The 24,237-nt window shown below is 42.6% G+C and overlaps 1 protein-coding gene across 5 annotated transcripts in view; it reads left to right on the forward strand.

The window, feature by feature from the left end:
• NEK11 (NIMA related kinase 11) overlaps positions 1-24,237 on the forward strand; it is a 290,594-nt gene that overhangs the window by 118,367 nt on the left and 147,990 nt on the right. For 4 of the 5 annotated variants that reach the window (XM_066351279.1, XM_066351278.1, XM_066351281.1 and 1 more), the window contains exons 7-12: positions 1,846-1,995; positions 2,089-2,167; positions 5,351-5,436; positions 8,594-8,713; positions 17,346-17,439; positions 23,859-23,973. In XM_066351279.1, coding sequence (XP_066207376.1) covers positions 1,846-1,995; positions 2,089-2,167; positions 5,351-5,436; positions 8,594-8,713; positions 17,346-17,439; positions 23,859-23,973 — 644 coding nt within the window. The remainder of the gene's footprint in view (positions 1-1,845; positions 1,996-2,088; positions 2,168-5,350; positions 5,437-8,593; positions 8,714-17,345; positions 17,440-23,858; positions 23,974-24,237) is intronic. The other variant, XM_066351280.1, reaches the window with a different exon arrangement.

Here is a 24,237-nt window from a genome sequence, read left to right on the forward strand (position 1 = left end):
GTGCTGTCCTGCTGGCAGTGGATTCTCTCAGTTTTTGTTTGTCTAAAAATGTCTTTATATTATCTTTATTGAAGGAGTTCTTTTTGGTATTGAAATCTAAATATATGCTACTACACCAGATATCATTTAATAGCCTTACAGATGGATGCAAAATTAGTAAGCTCTGAATAATGTTCGGATTTTATCATTTTACATTGATCTTGGTGTTCTAGCTAATATCATGTGAATTCTCCTAACATTCCCCTTTATAATAGCTTTCTGTAATGAAAATTGTATAGAATTTGGGGAGAAAAATGCCTTATGAAATTGGCCAAGCGATTTAACTTTCCTGAGCCAATTTTCTCATGTATAAATGGGAAATCACTGTGACATTATGAGTCTCTGGTGAGATATATATGAAAGAGTTTGGTAATATGTAAAGTACTACTGCAAATAATAGTAACTTTTATTATTTATTATTTATATATAAATAAACTTTATTATTATTTGCTGGAACAGAAATGTTCTCAGTATATATTCTCTTACAAATGCACATTTTCATGAACTCTCACGAAATGGTTAAAATGATAGTACTTGTATGTGTATGTAGTTATATATATTCTGCCTTTTGAGAAAGTAGGGCGATGTTAAAGGTTACTTAAAACACAATTTAAATAAGTTTAATTGTAAATTTATTTCTGATGTCACAAGCAAGTGACATCAAAAAGGAGACCTGGCCAGTTACATAATTCAAAATACCCATAAGATTTAATCATCCATTATTCAGTAGAAGGACAGTTATTGGTTAATAAAATTATATAGGTTTCAGATGTACAATTCTATAATTCATCATCTGTATATTGTATTGTGTGTTCCCCACCCCAAGTCAAGTGTCCGCCCATCACCATTTATACCCCTTTACCCTCTTCTGCCTCCCCCTTCCCTTTTATAATCAACATACTACAGTTCTTTCTCAACATTAAGTTCAGGCAGGAACTTTTCCCTTAGTTTTCTTAATGACGTAGAGTTGTTTGAATGATGGTTCTGCTGGTTTAGAAGTTACTGATTTGCATGGTTAATATAAGTCAGTGTTGGACCTATCTAGAATGTTAATATTCTGTTTCATACCCCTGAAGGATGAATTATACATTTTAATGTGAGCTGCAAGTAACTGCTTTTCCACCCTACTTGAAAATGGATTTTATTCAAAGAACTAATAAAGAATGTGGTTCCTTGTCAAAATGCATGGATACACATTAGATGGAAGGTTAGGCTGATAAATTAAAATTTTATTTTGCATATATAACATTTAAAAAACTGCCATAACAGGATATTTAGCTGCATTTTATTTTTCTTTCGTAGAGGGTAATTTAGAAATTTCTTACTCCACTGGTCAAGTATTTGTTGGGTTCCTACTACGTACAGCATATTGCTACCGGTTTGTTTGCTCTCCTTTGACAAAATGTGGCCACTGAGACTTAGATGTTGTACTTTCTTCGTTCACTTTTTCCTCTTCTTTTTCAGTAAGCATGTATTTAAATGGAACAGAACATTATGAAACTGAGGCTTTTAAACAACTGAAGTGTATGGTAGTGCCTCACCCAGTGTTTTTCAACTGCCAGTCAGCAGACTGGTCCACCAGAAATTTTGTGCCAGTCACAAAATAGTTAACTACCTTGACATTGTATGAAGATTATAGACCCAATGATCTTAGTTTAATTTGCATTAGCCTCTTCAAAATAATTATCCTATTTTCACCAGCCCCCAAGTATAAAAAGGTTGAAGACCACAGCTAAGGTTTTGTATGATGATTGAATTTAAGAGAGGATATTTGCTCCTTATTTAAATTTTTTACTTTGTCTTCAGGTCTCTGGCATGCATTTTATATGAGATGTGCTGCCTGAGTCATGCATTCACTGGCTCCAATTTCCTGTCCATCGTTTTAAAAATTGTTGAAGGTGACACTCCTTCTCTCCCTAAGAGATATCCAGGGGAACTGAATGCCATCATGGAATGGTATGAAAATAAATGTATTACCACAGAAACAATTTTAAGTGGTATATATATTTTAGTTCATCTGAAAAATAATTTTCTTTTTAAACATTACAGCATGTTGAACAAGACTCCTTCACTGAGACCGTCCGCTATAGAAATTTTAAAAATCCCTTACATCGATGAACAACTGCAGGTAATTAAAATGAAAGGGATACTGGGAAACATATATTAATTAACATTTATATACATTCTAGGAATTGAAGAAATGCTGTGGGAATAAGATGCATTAAGAATCAGTTAGCCCTGGCCAGTTGGCTCAGTGGTAGAGCATCAGCCCGGCAAGTGGATTCCCAGGTTTGATTCCCAGTCAGGACACACAGGACCCTCTACTTCTCCATCCCTCCCCCTTCTCTCTCTTTTTTTCTCTCTCTTTCTTTCCCTCCCACAGCCATGGCTCAGTTGATCCAAGCACATTGGTTCCAGGCACTGAGGATGGCTCAGTGGAGCCGCTGCTTCAGATGCTAAAAATAGCTTGTTGTAAGCATGGCCCCAGATGGGCAAAGCATTGGCCCCAGACAGGAGTTGCTGGGTGGACCCCGGTCAGGGCGCATGCAGGAGTCTGTCTCTCTATCTCCTCTCCTGTCACTTGGGGTGGGGGGTGAGTAAGGGGAAGAATCAATTAGAAGGAGAAACAAAAAAAATTTTTTTTTAACTGAGGGGAATTATTAGTCAGGACAGTCTCTTTGCATAAGAAGGTATGTGAACTCTGGTTTCCTGGTGCCCAGATATTAGGATTGTGATTTCCTACCCAAACTCATCATCCATCCTTAGAGCTCTTGGTTTAGAGATTTTACCTTAACACTTTTTAAATATATCCCTGCAAAAACAAAAATTTATACTTCCAATAATAAAATCTGGGATTTCCACTGAGCCTTTACTATTCTATTCCTTTATTATGTATCTCAATAATACTTTTTATTGATTAGATGAGTTTATTTTGTTTTTCTTTAATTTAGAAACTATGATGTAGAGAATTTGCCTTTGAGGATAAGAAAAAAGCAAATGGCACACTCTCAGGAGAGTGTTTTGTTTTTGTTTTTTAAACTTCTTGGCTTTTACAATAGAAATTCTTCAGGCAAATTTTGTTTAATTTTATGAATATCTTTAAGAGAATGCCAAAGCATTCATTCACCTTTAAAAATGTGCACACATTGTCATCGGTGTCCAGTTCTAAAGCCAAAGGAAACAAGATGCTGACTTGACATGCATTTATTAGTCAAGTGCAGGACATTGTGACACTGGGGTGCAGAAATGAAAGGGACGCATAGGGCTCCAGTCCTTTGGAAGCTTGACCAGTAGTAAGAGAACCCAATAGCCAAGGAAAAGCAAGCAAATAAAGAGAATAATTATAAATTCTCACAAGCACTAGGAAGAAAGCAAATAGGGCACTGCAAACTGAGGGAGGGGGAGGGTTTGGTGGTCAAAGAAGGAGTAGGGGACCTTTGACACCAGCGACATGGAGAGAAGCAGCAGCCATGTGAAGCGCCTGAGAGTGTTGGAGTCACAGGGAAATAGCCTTTGTAGATGCCCTGAATTAGGTCCTGCTCCGGGAGGGAGACCAGGAGGGGAGGGAGACCAGGAGGGGAGGGAGACCTAGAGGGGAGGGAGACCAGGAGGGGAGGGAGACCTAGAGGGGAGGGAGGCCAGGAGGGGAGGGAGGCCAGGAGGGGAGGGAGACCAGGAGGGGAGGGAGACCTAGAGGGGAGGGAGACCAGGAGGGGAGGGAGACCTAGAGGGGAGGGAGACCAGGAGGGGAGGGAGACCAGGAGGGGAGGGAGGCCAGGAGGGGAGGGAGACCAGGAGGGGAGGGAGGCCAGGAGGGGAGGGAGACCTAGAGGGGAGGGAGACCAGGAGGGGAGGGAGACCTAGAGGGGAGAGAGACCAGGAGGGGAGGGAGACCTAGAGGGGAGGGAGACCAGGAAGGGAGGGAGACCTAGAGGGGAGGGAGGCCAGGCGGGGAGGGAGACCTAGAGGGGAGGGAGACCAGGAGGGGAGGGAGGCCAGGAGGGGAGGGAGGCCAGGAGGGGAGGGTGTTAAGAAGGTGGGGAAGCAGGCCAGCAGAGGGGAGGTGGGGAGCCCCGTGGTGCCTCCAGGTCTCTCTCCACAGGGCGCAGCTGCTCCTCCAGCCCAGGATGGTCCATTTGAATCAAAACCACACTTAAGAGGCTGTGAGCTCACAAAAAATAGTCAAAAGGGACCCAAGGGGACCTTCTGGGACTAAGGTGGAACAAATGAGGCATTTGTCCTGGGCCAAGAGTCAAGAGGACAACAGAAACTCAGTAATCATGATAAATAATATTTAAATGCAATCTTTTACAAATCCAAATTAATGCTAAATACCCATGGTAACAAAATATCAAAAGCTCAAGAATAATATCCAACAGGGCCAGGACTAGGTTAAGACAAGTAAGGTGGAATGGTACAAATTTAAGGCTGAAACCTGTCTTTAGTTAAACTTTTGATATTGTGTTCTCCACGGCTTAGGGCATCAATTTTGATTTTTTTGATAGTATTACATTAAAAATATTCTTTATCTTGGTTTCTATGATTTTTGGTGCCCCTTAAATTTTGTTTCTTTTTTTTTTTTTGTATTTTTCTGAAGCTGGAAACGGGGAGAGACAGACAGACTCCCGCATGCGCCTGACTGGGATCCACCCGGCACGCCCACCAGGGGGCGATGCTCTGCCCCTCCGGGGCGTCGCTCTGTTGCGACCAGAGCCACTCCAGCGCCTGGGGTAGAGGCCAAGGAGCCAACCCCAGCGCCTGGGCCATCTTTGCTCCAATGGAGCCTCGCTGTGGGAAGGGAAGAGAGAGACAGAGAGGAAGGAGAGGGGGAGGGGTGGAGAAGCAGATGGGCGCTTCTCCTGTGTGCCCTGGCCGGGAATCGAACCCGGGACTTCTGCATGCCAGGCCGACGCTCTACCACTGAGCCAACCGGCCAGGGCCAAATTTTGTTTCTAAGGTAAGTGCCTTGCTCGCCTGCCGCTAGTTCTAGCCCTGGGCGTGTGGAACCGGGGCTGGAGAGAGCTTGGGTGTCCCTGGAGCCCAGCGAGGCCTGCCCTTGTCTGCGGAGCAGGGAGTGAGAGAACAGACAGTGCAAGATGAACTGGGAGAGGCACGCAGAGCCTGGCCCCTCAGGGTCTGGTCATAATCCACTATGTAATGTGTTGTAACCCTTTATAGAAGGAAAAATAGCTACTAGTGGGTTCTGTATTCAAGCTCCTGGATGGTCAGGAATGGTGGAAATTAAAAAGAGTACCTGGTAGTTTTATGCCCTTCCATCCCTCTAAGGTGTGTCAGGGTTGCTATTTTTCAGCACCTGGTGTGTAGATATTCGGAAATGATGCCGGAAGACAAGAATGTGAATTGTCAGAAGGAGGCTGCTCATATAATTAATGCCATGTAAGTAATTGGTTTTTTTAAAAAGCCCATTGAGCATAAATATTAAATGCATATATCTTCAAAAATCTAAATCTTTAAAAATGCTAAGCTGACTGCATGGAGGATCCTCAAGCTCACTTAAGTCTTGCCAAGAAATCCAGGCGCTTCAGTAAGTTGGCGTCCCAAAGCCCTTTGCCTCAGGTGGAAGCAAATTGAAATCATAAAAGTTTAAACCACTCGACAGCTCACAGATCTGCAGGGTAGCTCCGCAGTTGCCTTGTAAGTGTGGAGAGAAATTAATATCTCAAACATTTAGCGATATATATGTTAATGCACCTTCCATATTAAGCACAAATGGGTTTCACATGCTGTTTGCTTAGCAGGCACTGTCAGAGTATCTATTGAGAGGACAGCACTGAGGAGTCCCGGAACAATGGAAAATAAGCCTCTTACTTGAGCTATATCTAAGATCTAGAGAATGTTTTTCCAAAATAACTATACTGCTCACCAAAATTATGGGATATTTCAAAATGAATATGAAGCGATTACAAAAAACATTTGATTTTTTTTTTAATTAAACAAGAACATCAGAAAAGCAAATGAGGGAAGAGGGAGAGGGGAGGGGATGAGAGAAGGTGAAGAGATTAGTGAAAGTATATATATATAACACAGATAATGACAACAGGCCAGCAGATCCCAGAAGGAAAGGGGGAGGGAGTTAGGGGGAGGGGGTGGAAGGGATATAAATAGGGACACAGGGGTGGGGGTGAGGGTGCTATATTCAGTGGGCCACTTGAATCCATGTTAACACAATAAATTAAAATTAATAAAAAAATTTTAAAAAGTAAACCACATATCAAAGAAAGTTTTTGATTATGCAAATGAGATGCAAAACTAACTTTTATTTCATTGGTGAAAATGCACTATACAAAAGGCTGGAAGTACTGGATATCTGCATGTTCCCTGACCTCCTAATTTTTGTGAGCAGTGTATAATTATTTCCTGACCTAACTTCTGTCTCTTACCCCATCAAAATTTCTGTGCTGTCACCTATAAGAGCCCAGAATACCAGGAGACTTCAGAACAGCTGTGCACAACTGTGCAGGCTGTATACTGCACAGCTCCTGGGGCACCAATTATATAGACCAACTTTATAATTTTGCTGAAGGAATTCTGTTTAATTTTATCTGGACCCGATTAGAATGGCAGTCCCTGCCCAGAGCTGTGCAAGGCAGAGGGAGAGAACAGCAGCCCTCGTTAGCCTAATCTTCAAGGCCAAACAGCACAAACATGCTTCTCTAATACCCAGTCCAGTAGTTTGTTTTCCATCTTTACATTCAGGCTGTGGAAACTAGGCCATCAAAGATATTCAGTCTTTGTTTAATGTGTGATCTCCAGTTCAAATAGACTGCCCCTAGCCTGACCAGGCAGTGGTGCAGTGGATAGAGTGTCAGACTGGAACGCAGAGGACCCAGGTTCAAAACCCCAAGGTTGCCGGCTTCAGCGCTGGCTCATCTGGCTTGAGCATGGGCTCACTGGCCTGAGCACAGGGTCGCTGGCTTGATCAAGGGGTCATAGACATGACCCCATGGTCGCTGGCTTGATCAAGGGGTCACTCACTCTGCTAGAGTCCTCCACCCCCCGGAGTCAAGGCACGTATGAGAAAGCAATCAATGAACAACTAAGGTGCCACAATAATGAACTGATGCTTCTCATCTCTCTCCCTTTCCTGCCTGTCTATCCCTGTCACTGTCTCTGTCTCTGTCACAAAGAGAAAAAAAGAATAGACTCCCCTCAGGGTAATAACATTTTTTAGGCATGCTCCTACAACCTTGTTTTTTGGGGTTACTACCTATTCTTTCAAGGAAGCCTGGATAGTCTGCTTTTATTTTGTTTTATTAATTGGAGATGTGAGAGATTCAATAATAGATAGTAAATAATTTATTTTTAAAATACTGGACTAATTTTAGTTATCATTTTTCATTGCAGTTATGAAATACTGCTTACATTTAAAGTGTGCTAGAATCCAGTTGTTTGGATGGTACGACATTTTGTGAAATATTGACTTCAAATTGTCACTATTATTTTCAAGATCTATAACTATGTTTTAAGGAGAGCTATTTGGTCTTATACAATAAAAGATATATATTCCTGAAAATTGTACATCCCCCGTAGACTCTCATATGGACAGTATTCCAGAGGGATGAGACCTGCCTACAATGGTCATTATGATTTTCTCATTTCATTTCTTACTGTTTCCTGTAGTATTTGGCCCTAACCGACTCAGGCAGAGAAAGAAATGCCACTGAGAATGTGGTTGTAGACCTTTCAGTCCGTGATTGTAAGCACATTTCTTTAAAGAGAAAGGCTTTTAATTATATTGGCTAACATTTTGGGAGTAATAACCATATGCTTAGCTCTGTTATGAGCACTTGACATGAATTCATTCATTTAAACTCACAACAACTTTATGAGGTAGATACTATTCTTTAAATAATGTTAAGTAACTCACCCAAAAGCATATAGGATTTGAATCCAGAGAATCTTGTTAGCCCAAATGATTAACCACTATGCCATTCTGCCATGAAAATACCCACTGAAAGCCAAGAATAAATATAAGACATATGTAGTAAAATTTAGCTATGATAATGCCATCATTTTGATATTTTTTATGTACCAGACATTGTACATACATTATCTCATATAATACTCACTATAACCCATTCTTTATGGGTGAGAAAATGGGTTCAGAGAGATTCAATAACTTGCCCAAGGCTACAGATCTAATGAATGAGGATGCACATAAAATTCAAACCCTGTTTCCAAAGCTTGTGTTTTATACACATAGTCGAATTAGTCTGCCTGTCTATTTACTTCTTAATGGCCAAGATCCTAATTTGTCTTACATTATGAAAACCAGTCACAGGCAATGAAATGAGAAGAAATTTAGAAAGTACATAATTTGCTTTTAAACAAAAATCTAATTTGAAAAATTCAGCCAATTAACCAGAGTCCTGGTTGGCTCATTACCCACCCAGACGTTATTAGTTTCCGCCTGGCCTGTCTCGAGGTGCGTTCCCCTTCCCGGTGGTGTAATGCTCGTTCTCTAAAATATTTGTTTCATTTTTCTGAGCATGTTTAGGATGTGCTCCGTGTGGGGGATCCTTATTTTCTCCAGGCAGAAACAGCTCCACCTGCAGACGCTGCGGGCGCTCTCGGAAGTGCAGAAAATGACACCAAGGGAGCGGATGCGGCTGAGGAAGCTCCAGGCAGCTGATGAGACGGCCAGGAGGCTGAAGTACGCTGCCTTCCCCCGGGGGACCCAGCCCCTCGCAGGTGCCAGGGCCCCGCAAACATTTACTGAGGGAATTCACTGAATAAAAGCAAAGCCAAAACAAGAAAACACATGCACATACTCATTATGCTCCTATCTGTTTGTTTCTTCACTCATTCCCTCAAAAGATGGTTATTGAGGTATATAGATGGTGATTGGAGGCCAGGCATTATTAAGATTAGGCTTTCAATCTTGTGTGAAAAGAAAGGCTGAATATCAGGGAAGTGACTAGTAAAAAATATCGTTACTGTTGCTGACACCTTTGGGATGTAGCCCAGTGAGAGGGTGAAAGAGGTGACTTCAGGATCTGGTCCTCATTCCCTAAATCAGTGGTTCTCAAAGTGTGCACCATGGCACACTGGTGTGCCCTATGGTGTTCCAGAGAAATATGTGCCTATTGGGGACCAAAAAACCAATAGGGTTTTTGGAGTTTAGATTTTTGGGGGACAGAGGTATAGGGAATTGGCTGTAAACTGACAGTCTGCCCAACCCCCCACCTCACTTGCTTGATTAGGTTGCAAAAGGCTGTTAAGCTGTGGTGCTGGATTGTTTACACTACCCCCATGTTCCCGGGAAAGACTGGAGGCAAGTTTCTTCTATCCTTTGTTTGGTGTAAAGTTAAGATGATATGTATGATGAGGGTTTTCTGCACTTGGTAAAATTTTGGGGTTGCCTTGGAAACATGATCAGAAACCACTGAATTTGCTAATGGCCTCTATTTGCCCTATAAATAAAGCAAGATATGGTTTTTGGGCACACTTTGTTCTTGCCAGCAGCAATTACAGGGCCCTCCTGACCCCATATTTTCTTAATTCTGCACCATTCCCACTCGGGACCTGGAATTACTAGCTGCGCTGGTTCGCGGTATGTGCCCAGATATAAAAATAAATATAGTTACTCTATTATACCATTTCATTATGGAAATACTGCTCTTTTTGTTAACACATCATTATTATGTTTATTATTAACACATCATTATATTATTTTTAAATAAATACACCCAAATAAAATGGAGAGATTTCTCAAAAAGAAGCGTGATATTAAAGAATCTGATTCTGGAAGAGAGCAAAAATTAAGTGTAATTAAAATACACTTGAAGGCTGACAGCAGAATTTAATTTATAGCATTTTCCATCACTTAACACTGAACTCTATGATTGGATTAGAAATTCATTTATGGAAGCTTCGTGTGATTTTGGTTTAACATTAACAGAAGAAGAACTGGCAGCTACATCCACTGATCGTGGATTGATGATTAAACATAAGGAATTGTCTCTTGAAGTTTTTTGGATTTCTATAAAAGAAGAATATGTGGCAATATCTAAAAAAGCTTTGAACATTTTACTACAATTTTCAACATCCTATTTATGTGAATTAGGATTTTCTACCCTCAACACAATTAAGAGTAAAAAGAGAGGACTTCTTCAATGTATTGATGGGGAAATGAGAGTTGGCCTTTCAAATATATGCCTAAACATTGAAGAAATCGCTAGGACACATCAGGCTCATAAACACAAGAATGAAAAAGCTTAACATATTTGTGCCACGACCTGCTGAATTTACTAAATCTTACTAAGAATGTATCTATATATATAAAAAGATAACTTTTTGTCTTTTATTTTTTAACCCCTTTTTTACAAATTCTAAAAAGCATAACTCAAAAAACATAACATAAAAGTTTTTTAATGTCAGAATAAATTTAATCTTGTTGTATTTATTTTGTTTAATTACCATAAAAGCATGCTTAAACTTTATATGTTTTTCTTTAATATTTGACTTAGTAATTATAACTTATTTCTCAGAAATTTGTATATAGTGTGCCTACAATTATTTGTAGGATCTTAAATGTGCCCTGACTTAAAAAAAGTTTGAGAACCACTGCCCTAGAGGCTTGCTGTGTCCCCTCTGCCATGAGGCTGGCTGATCTATAGGGAGAAGAAGGTACTGGCAGGACATTGTTGGCCTTAGGAAGTAAGCAGTAGTTTGGAAGAAGAGCTTGGTTCTGTCAAGTAAAGCCCTTTGAAAAGTCTAGCTCAGGGCAGTGCTGCTGATGGGAAATAGCACTAGTCATTAGAGTATATACATGGAAAGGGGGAATTCCAAAACCTGAGAGTCCCAGTTTCTCAAAGATGGATTTTTCAGTTGGTAGGTTGTCCATTTTCCCAGTTTATCTTCTTCTTTCTTCTTCTGCCAACTTTTCGGTAGCTTAGAAGCCCCAACAGAGAACTAGAGAGACAGAAAAGACTTGAAACTCAAATCTGTTCATTTTGTGACCTTGTCAAGTGTGTCTGAAAAGTGATTTCAGTGTATTCTTGTACTTATGTTGTAAGGTACCAAAAAGCTACAGAATTAATATTAATATTTTAGGAAGCTTAAAGGACATTTTATTAATTTGGGCTAGGCACAGAGAGATTTTGTAGATGGGATTTCTATGCTTGTGTGATTAGCATCAAAACCAGAATGGCTGATAGCATTGTATTGTAAGTGCAGAGGGGAAGGAGAGTTGGATTCTCTGACCCCCCCCCCCCCCCCCCACATCTATAAGGAAGCGAGTGAATAGCTAGCCAGGTGCAGGAAGAGAAAGATTAAATTAAACCTTTTCTTATATTGATGGGTCATTTATAGGCATTTGTCCCCATGGAAACTACATCTCCTCCCCTGAAAGCATGTAGTTAATGTATATATCTCTTAACAAAAGAATGGCAGGTGAACACTAGAAAATATAGGAATATCTTTTAATATGTAGAGTGACATTTTTACTATTGTGTTACCTTATAAGTTTTAATGTGTAGAAATGTTTTTTTATGAATCCTATAGATGAATGTTATAAACTTGCTAATTAATTGTGTCCCATCCCCCCCCCCCCCTTCATCCTTTTCCCAAACCTGTATAGGTGAAAACAAAGGTTATAAGCTTATGCTGTGATGTCAGGCTTTTTCCTGCCCATGTATAATTAAGGGCATATAACCAGCCCCTAGAATATTAATTAGGTACATGATTTGGGACTGCTGCCCCGTGTAAACTATATGCAGCTGGCATATTTAATAAATTTCCTCCTTCAATAAAACTTTTCCAAATTCATCTGGACTGGGTGTCTCTATGTGAACTTGATGAAATGAAGTACAATGCCTTTCAGAATCCGGGGTGCAGTACTTTATAACACAATGAACCAACCAAGTAAGAATCTGTGAGACTATTTTTCCTAAAGACATGTTTTCTTTAATAAATGTGGAAAAAACTTCCTCCAAAGTGTTCATGTGCTGGTGCATGTTTAACAGCCACCTCTGGGGTTGTGAGGTGAGTGTAGGTGGGTACTGATTTGTTTGCTGATTTCTGTGGTGCGAAAACTCCCATCGTGGCCAATTTTAGGCGACTAATGTAATGTCATTGATTGTTCAGTTGGAAAAGTATATACACAGTCTGCTTTTGGGAGCCAGTACAAGTTGATTTCTGCAAACCGCTATACCAGTGAGTGTGAATTTTACTGAGAAAATATATTCACATAAATCATTTGAGCCCTTGCATCAACCTATAGTCCCAAATCTGTTTCTACTGTTGTAAAGTACCCAAACCTCAAATCCGCGGGTTTACATAGAGACACCAAATCCAGATGAATTTTGAAGGGTTTTATTAAAGGAGGAGACTTATTAAATATGCTGGCCGCATATAGCTCTCATGGGGAAATCTGGAAGGCCCAAATCATGTGCTTGAAAAATATTTCAGGGGCTCTTTATATGCCCTTGATCACACACGGGCGGGGGAGAGCATGACATCATGGCATAAGCTTACAACCTTTGTTTTCACCTATACAGGTTTGGAGAAAAGGATGAGGGAGATGGGACACAATTCATTAGCAAGTTTACAACATTTGTCTATAGCATTCATAAAAAAGAAATCGTTATACATTAAAACTTATAAGGTAGCACAATAGTAAAAGTCATTCTTCATATTAAAAGATATTCCTAAATTTTTTTTCACCACTAAAACAATGCATATTAATTTAATAATGTCATCTAATATACAATTCATATTCAATTTTTAACTAAATGTCTTTGTAGATTTTTTCTTTTTAATCCAGATTCCGATCAATTGGGTGATACTATGGCACCTTGTGAAAGTCCTCATCCCCAACAATGTTTCACTCAGTGGTTTTGGTGATCAATGATGATTATTTCTTGAATGAATTATTTCATTTTCTGATTTTTTCAATCTTTGTACATTTGTTAATTGGCAAACATTTTTACATTCTTTCAGCTTTACCACCCACCATCCCTTTCCCTGAGTATCACTATAGATATTCAGGTCCTATGAACTGTTATAGTAAAAGTGTTTTCATCTACAATGTGTTTTGTTTTTTTTTTCTTTCTGAAGCTGGAAATAGGGAGAGACAGTCAGACAGACTCCCACATGCGCCCGACCGGGATCCACTCGGCATGCCCACCAGGGGCGGATGCTCTGCCTACCAGGGGGCGATGCTCTGCCCCTCCGGGGCGTCTCTCTGCCGTGACCAGAGCCACTCTAGCGCCTGGGGCAGAGGCCAAGGAGCCATCCCCAGCGCCCGGGCCATCTTTGCTCCAATGGAGCCTCGGCTGAGGGAGGGGAAGAGAGAGACAGAGAGGAAGGGGGTGTGTGGAGAAGCAAATGGGCGCTTCTCCTATGTGCCCTGGCCGGGAATTGAACCCGGGTCCCCTGCACGCCAGGCCGACGCTCTACCACTGAGCCAACCGGCCAGGGCCTACAATGTGTTTTTGATGCTTCAATCACCCCAAATTTTGCCAATGGAAGACCCTTCCAGGAAGTCCCTATTTCCTCTCTGTGGTTTCTGGCACCAGAATGCCTCCAGCACACCTTGTGCTTCTCCTGCTCCAGACCTAGAACCAACTACTTCTTCAAGAACCTACTTTTACTACAAATAGATCACACATCCACATTGTTCAATTCTCCAAATATTCATGAAGTATACAGCACTTTCTTCCTCCAATTCCACCTCTGTCTTCATTTTCGTGTTATTAGTTTTTTGTATACCCTTCCAGGGATAGTTTAAAGAATACAGCAAAGACAGATAAATATTCATCCCCTCTCCCAATGTCTGTACTTGCCGCTCTTGTCTGTCCTCAGATTCTGAAAGATGTCTATGACCCCCATCTCGGAGAGATTAGGAACCTTTAGACTGTCTTAAATGTTTCCTATGAGAAAAATTCAGGGAGGGTGACAACCAAACTTGTATTGGCAAGACTCACATGCTATTCCCTGGACTTGGACTATTTGTCCCTTTCTAGATTCTTTGATAAGTACTCATTCATTCTTCAACCATCACTTCCTTGGGGAACCCTTCTTTCTCTTCCTTAACATGTTCCCTTCCCCAACTAGCTGATGTCCCCCGATTATAAGGTTTCAGATCATTACATACTTCTACTTCATGGCCCATACACAAGTCACTGTATTAAAATTTGTTTCCCCCCCTCGGTGAGGACTGCAACCACATCTGTCTTGTCCACTGCTGGCACACAGTAGTTTACTCAACAAAAATGTGCGGAGTGAAACTCGAATTCGGTATGTCTGGCTCCCAGCTCATGCTTCTTCCTACTGCGGTCCCGGTGCAGTTGGAGAAATAGTTCCAGGACGTAAATAAAAAATCTAATATAAAAAGCTGGGAAGTCTTTTCATTTCTGCGATTATTGGAGGACCTTAGCTGAGACTGCTCACAGCGAGGTGTGACGACCGCAGGAGGGCGTCAATCAAGAAGATGACCCCTGCCCCACAGGCGAGTGGAGCTGCACAGAGCTGGGGCCACACGGGATAGCGTCACAGCTTCGATAGAAAACACGTGCAAAACGGAAAAGCGAGGCTACGCGCAGCTGCGACCCCTACCTAGGACCCGCGGAGAGGGGACATGGCGCAGCTCCCGTTGGGTCGGAAAAGACAGTTTCTACCTGTAGCCACAGGACCCAGGCTTTCCCTTGATTCCTGCCCGAAGAGGTTTCTGCCAGCGTCCCCATGGAAGTGGCTGAGTCCGGGGGCTCACAAAATGAAACGGGCTGGCGCGGCCAAGAGTTCGGAGCACCCAGTCCTTACTTCACTGGGACGCAGCTGAGGGCTGTGGATTCCTCTCCTGGGAGCTGCCCCGGGACGCCAGGCTCTCTCTCCCGCTAGGAGCTCCGGAGACGCCTCGGGCAGCAGGGCAGGGCCACGGTTACTCCAGGGGGCGCGCAGACCCGGCAGGCTGCGCTCAGGCCTGTGACGGCGCGGCCCTACGAGTGGCCTCTGCGCCAGGCGGGGCCGAGTCCGCGCCCTGGGCTCGGGCCTGGATCAGTGCCTGCGGGTTCCGGCAGAGAATACCCTCGGCTGGGCTAAGACTTTCTGAGTCGCGGCCCTGGGGTTTCTTCGAAGGCGTCCTGGGCCAGGTAGTCGGGAGCCCCGAGCGACTGCGGCGGCTGGGCACCTGGGCGCAGGGTCCTTGGCGCCTCGATATTCCTAAATTTTTTAGTGTTTATTTGCCATTCCTTTGTTTAGAGATATATACATTAATTATAGGCTTTCAGGAGGGGAGGGGGAGTTTTCATGGCGGTAGGGGATAAAATGCCTGTAAATGGCCCATCAGTATAAGGAAAGGTTTATTTTAATCTTTCTCTTCCTGCACCTGGCTAGCTATTTACCTGCTTCCTTACAGGTGTGGGGGGAAGGACAGGAATTGAAATCTCCTTCCCCTCTTCATTTACAATACAATGCTATGGGCCATCCTGAGTTGGTGCTAATCTCACAAGTACAGAAATCACATTTACAAAATCTCTCTGCGCCTATCCCAAATTAATAAGATGTTCTTTAAGCTTCCTAAAATATTAATATTAATTCTGTAGCTTTTTGGTACCTTACTACACTAACACCTCAGAAATGGCAATATATCCAGGTTTTCATGATTCATGTCATTCACTGAGGGTAAAAAGAAAATTAAATCTCTAATCGGAACAGACTAAAGGGCCTATTTACTTACAGCCATGTTACAATTTTTTTTAAATTTATTTATTTATTTATTTATTTATTTATTTTGTATTTTTCTGAAGCTGGAAACGGGGAGAGACAGTCAGACAGACTCCCGCATGCGCCCCACCAGGATCCACCAGGCACGCCCACCAGGGGGCGACGCTCTGCCCCTCCGGGGCGTTGCTCTGTTGCGACCAGAGCCACTCTAGCGCCTGGGGCAGAGGCCAAGGAGCCATCCCCAGCGCCCGGGCCATCTTTGCTTCAATGGAGCCTCGCTGCGGGAGGGGAAGAGAGAGACAGAGAGGAAGGAGAGGGGGAGGGGTGGAGAAGCAGATGGGTGCTTCTCCTGTGTGCCTTGGCCGGGAATCGAACCCAGGACTTCTGCACGCCGGGCCGACGCTCTACCACTGAGCCAACCGGCCAGGGCTACAAATTATTTTTTTTAGATTTAAACTATCTTTTATATACTAAAGAAAGTCATAGACCTTCTATGTGATAGTTAATATTTTTCTTCAAGATGGTGGCTTTTAAATAATGTTTGGTTTAGATTTTATGAATGACTTGTATCGGATTGGTTTTGATTGTAGTTTCTGGGATTCGAGAGTGGTCATGTGTTTTAGGATAGAAATAGGTCTGTTATCAAAAGGGTTATAGTATATCTTTTTTTTTTTTTTTTTTTTAGTAAAAGATGTAAATAGAGAGGAACAGACAGACAGGAAGGGAAAGAGATGAGAAGCATCAATTCTTTGTTGCAGCACCTTAGTTGTTCATTGATTGTTTTCTCATATGTACCTTGACTGGGGGGCTACAGCAGAGTGAGTGACCCCTTGCTCAAACCATCAACCCCATGCTCAAGCTGGTTAGCCCGTGCTCAAGCCAGATGAGCCTGCGCTCAAGCTGGCAACCTCAGGGTTTTGAACTTGGTTCCTCAGCGTCCCAGGTCGATGCTCTATCCACTGCGCTACCACTTGGTCAGGCTAATGCACTCATTTTATTGACAAGAAAATTTGACCACAAGAATTTTCAGTGACTTTTAAAAAAAAATCTAAGTATAAATTAGCACACAAATAATCACAACAGCTCACATCTGTCTTTTAATTTAGTAACAGATCTGTTAAATTCAACTGTCTTGTAGTAGAGAAAACAAAGAAAATATGTCTGAGAAAAATTCCCCTCCACAGTGAGTCTCATATTCTTTTTCATAAGTTATTTGAAATGTTGCTGTATTTCCTTGTTTATGTGCTTATTTCATTCTGAAAGCAGTTAGAATGAAAGCAGTTACTGAGTGATTAGCATGTGCTAAGTACTGCACTGAGCATCAGGGACACACACCCCTGTCATTACAGTCAGAGGACACACAGGGGTCGGTACTGGCTTCTTCTGTATTTTGGGAGTTCCAAGGATGAATAAGGAGCCAGAGCATCCCTGTGTGTGCTTTAAAGGAGGATCAAGCAGGTACTGCACTGCACACACATCTTCGTGAGAGGAAGACCCATTGGCCTGGCTTTCCAACATCCCAGCTCGCCTTTTGAAACAGGGGTCATACTTACCTGTATAATATAGATGTGGTTTTAGCTCATTGCAGCTGTTTTTCTGCATTTGCTTTACATTTGCAGAAAGCTTGTGGAAGAAAAATATGAAGAAAATAACAAACGAATGCAAGAACTGAGATCTCGGAACTTTCAGCAGCTAACTGTTGATGTACTCCATGTAAGTATTCTTATTTTATGTTCTACATAAAACCTTTCTTTGCTTCAGATTTTTCAGATTCATGTGGGCGGTTGGGTAGGAAAAGAAGCATCCAGAGCTGTAAGGTATTTTTCCCTGCCGAGAAGGAAGGAAGAGGGCTCGGAGCCGCAAAGTGTGGAATAATAAACGGCTTTATTGAGTACAGAGCACACACCCCGCCCGGCAAGATTCACTGGCCTCGAGGAAAGAAATATGGAGGCTAGGGAAGTTGCAAAGATTAAACCGCGTGGCAGATATTTAAAGGGTCCCTCTAGGGAAGTGGAGCTACTATGACGTGGTAAAATTTCACTGGCTGGCAGACGATCGCTTCTTTCCAAATGGTTCCTGGGAAGCTTCCTTTGGCGGGCTTGATTGTGGGCGGTCCTAGCCAAAGTGGGCGGGTCTGAGTCCCTATGTCACCATCCCTCCATCCACCAACCTTACAAGAGCAACTTAGCCCAGTTCCGGGTAGGAGGTAATGGGTCAACAGTTAATAACTACACTAATTCAAAGCAGCTTCACTTAGAGATGCAGCAATTGATTCATCCAATAGATATCAAGTCTCTACTGTGTACAAGATAATCAGCGCTGAATGAACAATTGATGAGTTAAAATTATGACTTTGCAGAACAAATGTGTATATCTAACTTTAAATTTCAGCCATGTTATTGTTGCTTTATCTCTTTAGTCCATTGTTCTCTTTTTGACTTACTTTTTATTCTTGCCCTTTTTATTTTGTCTCCCATCAATATCATGCCTTGTGTTAATAATCCCATTCAAACTTTGAAGAATTATTTAGATATCCAATAATAAATAGGGTTGCAGATTCACATGAAATGAACCTCGATTTCATGTCCTCTGCATTCCAAGACCCTGGATAGCAAATGCTGTTTTCTTCAGTGGTTAAAAATAGGCCTTGTTGTAGGCTCTGATACTTAAGGCAGTCTTTCTTCAAAGTCATAATTGCATAATAGACATCAACACCAACTCCTAGCTCTTCTGGTAGAAGTATCTTGGGAAGGAGTCATTTTTATGGAGAACTTGATCGTCTCAAATTCTGTTTGTTCATTCATTGGAGAGCCCTGCATCTGAAGTAGATTTCCTCCTTGAGCAGGAAGAACCAAGCCCCGCTGAGGCTATGGGGATGGTCCCGAAGTCTGCATGCTCATTCTGCTGTGACTGAGTCATCAGAGGCTTCGAACCCTGGGCTTGCGGGGCTCCCAGCAGAGCCCACTCTGAGCCAGGTGCAGCCTCGGAACACTTGTGCTCTGCCTCCCTCTGAGAGGTGATGCACCTTTCTCGATTATTTAGTGGTTGTGAGTACTTCAGAGTTCTGCAAACCAAAGTTGGACCAGACGGTGTGCGTGTGTGGTGGGGAGGGCGGCCGCTTCTGACCTTAAAAGCGTCCCTCTGTCGGACCCTTTTGCGGTGAGTGTGGGGATGTTGGCAATATGTGCTGAATCCCCCCTCTTCCCACCCATCGCCCACTCCATTGAGTGGAGCCAGCTGTGGGATCCGCTGTCAGCCCCGGGGACATGGGGGACGGGCACCCTGATGAGTGGAGAGACTGCTGGCTGGTTGGGCAGGGGGTGAGCAGTCGTGCGGGACCCCTCCTTGGAGGGGGTCTTGATGCCACCATCTGATGGCCCTGCGAGCCATGGGGTGCCTTTCTCCAGTGCCCCAGACACTTCCCAGGCCCCGAAAAGAGAACTTGGGAAGGTGGCTTTCTTCCCCACGAGTCTGAGGGCTGCAGACTTCCACACAGATCCTCGCAAGGAGCCTGACATGAATTCTGTGTTTGTTAATATGTGTAAACTACTTCGCTCAATCAGCTGTTAGAAACTGGGACTTTCTTCCTAAAATGTTCAGAGGCCCCTGCTTCTAAGGGATTTTACTCCTTAAGATTAGAAATTTATAAGTACAGACTTGGTAATATTTTTAGAGTATACAGATACTAAATTATAACCTTGTATACCTGAAGGTTATGTTATTAACCAATGTTACCCCAATTTAAAAAAATGAAAAAACTTTTCTCTATTCTTGAAGTTTCCATATGGCAAATATAAATGTGGTTTCAAGCATGACCTTACATTTTTACTTAGCTTTTATGCTTTTCTTTATTGACCCGTCAAAATACTCCCTTTTGTGTTTTCATTTCCAGTATGATGTTAAACCACTGCACTACAGTAGGTCTTGTCTCTCCTCTACACCAGGGTCACTGGGGGACCCTCGAGTAAGTTAGGACTGAGACCGTGACACAGGCAGAATCTCAGGAGATTCAGTTAGCTATGTATTAGCCACAGAACACGGAGCCGGACGGAGAATCTGATCTCAGCCCGCCTTAGACAAAGAGGACTCCACCAGGACGTTATGAAATCCTGGCTCCACATTGTCTACTATTTCTTCCCAACGCCACCCCCTTTTCATCAGCAAGCAGCAAAGCGAGCGGGAGGGAAAGTGCCTGCTGCTGTCTTGGCCAGAGACATTGGATCATCCTTTGATCTTCTAAGATTTAGTATCACCAACATCGTTGGCCTGGAACTTTCCAGAAGCATGTTTCCCAAGTTTGTATATGATGGGAGCAGGGAATGCTCCAGGCAGGTACTCGGGCCTTGAGAATAGTGTCCTCTTCTAGCTGTTTCAGTTCTGCAGACAGGGTTGCTTAGCACCCCCCCCCCCAGGTCTCCAGTCCTCTTTTGTGCAATTTCCCTCCCCCCCTCCCCATTGCTAGCATCACACCTCCTCTCTTTCAAATGTCACCTCCTCCTCTTCAGGAAAACCTTGCTTGATCTCTCAAATCCAGTCAGCTGGCTCTCCTCCAAATTCTTAGGGCTTCTCAAACTTCAAAATCCCCTGTTGGTCTTGTTGAAATGCAGATCTGATTGGCTTGGTCTGGGGTGGGGCCGCGATGCTGCACTTCTAACAAGCTTCCTGGGGATTCCAATACCACTGGCACAGGACCGCAAGGACAGAAACCGGGGATCTTGGGAGCAGCAGTTCACTTTCAGATAAAGAAAGACTGTGGAAAGCCACAGATGAATAGACCTTCTTACAACCTTGTTAAGGAACAAAAGCATTTAATGGGGACAGAAGAAAGGAGGAGCTTCCTGACAGAAGGCCTTTGTGTCCGCTAGAGGAGAAGGATGAAGAGAGAAGACCAGGCCGGGAGGTGACTTGACTCGTATTCAGGGCACAAGAGTGAGGCAGGTTTAATGACATTCAGAGAATAAAGGAGGAAGAACTGGAAGCCCAACACTTTGCTGAGGGATTGGAGGATTTTAAACACTCGAGGCAAGGCCTTATTGAGCTGAAAAAGATAAAGTAAAATGTAAGAAAGAAATTGAATTAATCAGATGCAAGATGCAAGAGTAAAACATGATAAAAGAGAAAAGGAAGAAAGAGGAAAATGTTTCTGTCTTTGCCCACACACATATTTATGATTTCATTTCTTCCTGATTTCATTGAGGCGTCTGCTTCCGTCTCTCGGGTCAGCTGAAGCAAGCCACTGTATATTTCAAAAGCAGTTGCAGGAGACAGAATCAGGGGTAGGGGAGAGAATGGACTGGCTCTGTCACCTCTTAAACATGTGATAAGAAATGTTTGAGGCTTTCAGGAGAGCGGGTTGTTTCATTTCTCAGAACCTACCTGACAGAGCCTTTTATTTTCGCAGTGATTTTCTGCTTGGCTAGATTTGGATTTTGAAATCTTGAAGCATGGTTGAATGTGGAGTCATGTTAGGCACTGTTTCTGTAAAGCATGGTAGCTTAAGAACACCTAGACACCATCAGACACACAATAAGCCCAGTCTATTTTTCTTTTTTCATCCTGTGGCATACACAGTTGGGAAGGTATCAAAATTGGATTTCAGGGAAAAGTGAAGAAGAGATCAGACCTCCATACATGAAACAGCACTGCAGATCAGAGATCAGATCAAGTGTTCTCTTTCTAAGAGAAACAATGAAAACAATTCCATCTCTTCTCTTCAAAGGGGAAACAATTAAACAATTCTATCTCTTCAAAGAGAACCTCAGCGAATCAGTCAATTGAGAGTCCAAATACTTATTTTAAGTAATTCCTGAAGTACACATAAAAATACATTTTATGCAATCTCCCTTCTTTATTCTTAAAGTTCTGTGTGCGATCACTGATCCTTTGAAATTTGAAACCAGTTTTTCCTCCTGCAACAGTGTAAGGCCAGTAGTCACGGCCACCATCACAGCTGCCTGGCCGGTGCAGGTTCACATTTGATTCAGACAGACAGTAATGAAACAACAGAGCTAAGAACTGGTGGGCCATTACATTTAATCCTAGCTTGCACCCAGCGGGCAAGAAATAAAACACTTCCCTTTCCATTCAGGGCTCCCAAAGCCACCAACCTATCCTAGTTCCCTAGAACCAAAGTTTTCTACCTCACCAGCCTTATTTACCTCTGTTCCCCATCTCCTTCTCTCTGCACAAACTCTGCACAAACTGGCTTCTCCTCCAGCACACTGCCATCTTGGCTGCTTGTCCTCTCTTCCACGTGGCCTTTCTCTGCTCTCCTCTCTGCTCTCCTACAACATGGGCTCCTCTGCCCCATTTTATAGTGTAGAAATCAAAACCTTTAATCCAATATAAAAACAAGGAAGTCTCTGATACAAAGTCACTTATCTGAGGCATAAATGGGATTCCTTATGAGAGTGCATCATGCAACACTCAAGGGTGTGGGGAAAGGCTTAGTCTTAAAACTAAGCCTTAGGCCAGGGGTCCCCAAACTTTTTACACAGGGGGCCAGTTCACTGTCCCTCAGACCATTGGAGGGCCGGACTATAAAAAAAACTATGAACAAATCCCTATGCACACTGCATATATCTTATTTTAAAGTAAAAAAAAACAAAACAAAACGGGAACAAATACAATATTTAAAATAAAGAACAAAAAATAAATAAATAAATAAATAAAAACAAGTAAATTTAAATCAACAAACTGACCAGTATTTCAATGGGAACTATGGGCCTGCTTTGGCTAATGAGATGGTCAATGTGCTCCTCTCACTGACCACCAATGAAAGAGGTGCCCCTTCCAGAAGTGTGGCAGGGGCCGGATAAATGGCCTCAGGGGGCCGCATGCGGCCCGCGGGCCATAGTTTGGGGACCCCTGCCTTAGGCTATAAGGACCCTGTCTGCTTACAGCCTGACCCCCACACCCAATGCAAACTATAAGTGAGCAAACATATATATCATATTTACAAACTTATTTGACCCACAAACAGTTAACATGCAGTACAACAAACATACTTCATTAAAATACTTTATGACTGTATTTTCACAAATGCTGCACCACAGAGTCTCTCGGCTTTTATTTATTCATTTAAGATTAGTTAGAACTTTTCCTGTTTTTAATAAGAAGACACTTTTGGAATTGTTCTCCATGAGGGTCATATATCAAGGAAAATAGGTCAATTCAGCATTAGCTCTCAGTTGTAAGCACACACACACAAAACTGAAAAAAAAAAACCCCAAAATGATGTACTGAAATACCTATTGATATACATGAGAAATTTAACCTTTTTTGAAGTATGAATTCTTTCATGTGGCCTCTTAGATCTCTTTCTTTTAGGAAATTGGAATTGATAGGATCACAGAACTTTTAAAGCTAGACAAGAGTTTGGAAGTCATCCAAATCAATACCTGTCATTCTGAGCTGAGGACACTGAGGGGGTGGGATGAGAGTGAGGTGAGGCATGTGCCACACCCATGTGCAGACTTGAAGGAGGCGCTTGCTCTCAGCCGCTGACAGAACGCACTCTTGCGTGAGCCTGAGGGTCGTGTCTCCTTCAGTTTTGTACCTTGGGCATTCCATTGGCCTCACGCTACTCATGGGCCTGCAACTGAGGCCAGAGGAGGTTGAAATATTTTGCCCAGTTTACTCAAGTCACTGTGTCTTTTTATCTCATGCTGCCTTCTTGAAATTTGCAAATGTTAACATGTTTAAAGGAGAGGATTAGATAGGCTTTTGTTTTCCAATACAGTGGTCTAACCCTCTGCGGATAGGCGAAAATCCACGAAGTAGCAACCTTCTGTTTATTTTATTATTTATATATATTTTAAGGCTCTATAAACCCTCCCCACACTCTTATAAACCTTTCCCACACTTATTTTGCTTATTTTACTGCAAAAATAGTTAAAATAATAAATATATAAAAATGCCTATATACTGCAAAATCCCACAATATCCCGAAAAATCCACGATACAAAATTAGATATATACAATTTTAAAATCCTCGATACAGTGAGACCACAAAATGTGAACCGCATTATGGCTAGGGACAACTGTGGTTTTCTAAAGAAGAATATTGTTGCATCTGTGGTAGTGCTGCTTACTTTTATGTTTCTCATGAATTGTTAATTATCTTCCATAAGCAACCCGATGACCCGACTTCAGAGAGCCTGCCTGAGCCGTGGCCCGTTCCTTGCCCAGACCTCGGGGTGCTTGAGTCAAGTGCAGAGGACACCATCACTGACCTTGGAGATCATGGTATGAGTTTGCATCAGTATTCAGGAGGGTGCTTTCAGTGGACACGGGGGTCAGTGTAGCTGGCCCTGCAGCAGGCCTGGCTGGTCTCTGAGTAAAGCCCTAGATGTGTATGACCTTCCATCAGTTTGCCAGAGCTGGGCTGTGACTAGGATGAAAAGCAGAGAAGCCAAGAGGTTAGTCTGTCCTCTCCTATTTTTCTGTAATAGTGAAGCTGAGTGTAAGGCGGGTGGCTGTGGTCATGCAGGTTTACATCAGATTTGGGCA

This window comes from Saccopteryx leptura, chromosome 10, assembly GCF_036850995.1.
Source record: "Saccopteryx leptura isolate mSacLep1 chromosome 10, mSacLep1_pri_phased_curated, whole genome shotgun sequence".
NCBI classification, from domain to species: domain Eukaryota; kingdom Metazoa; phylum Chordata; class Mammalia; order Chiroptera; family Emballonuridae; genus Saccopteryx; species Saccopteryx leptura.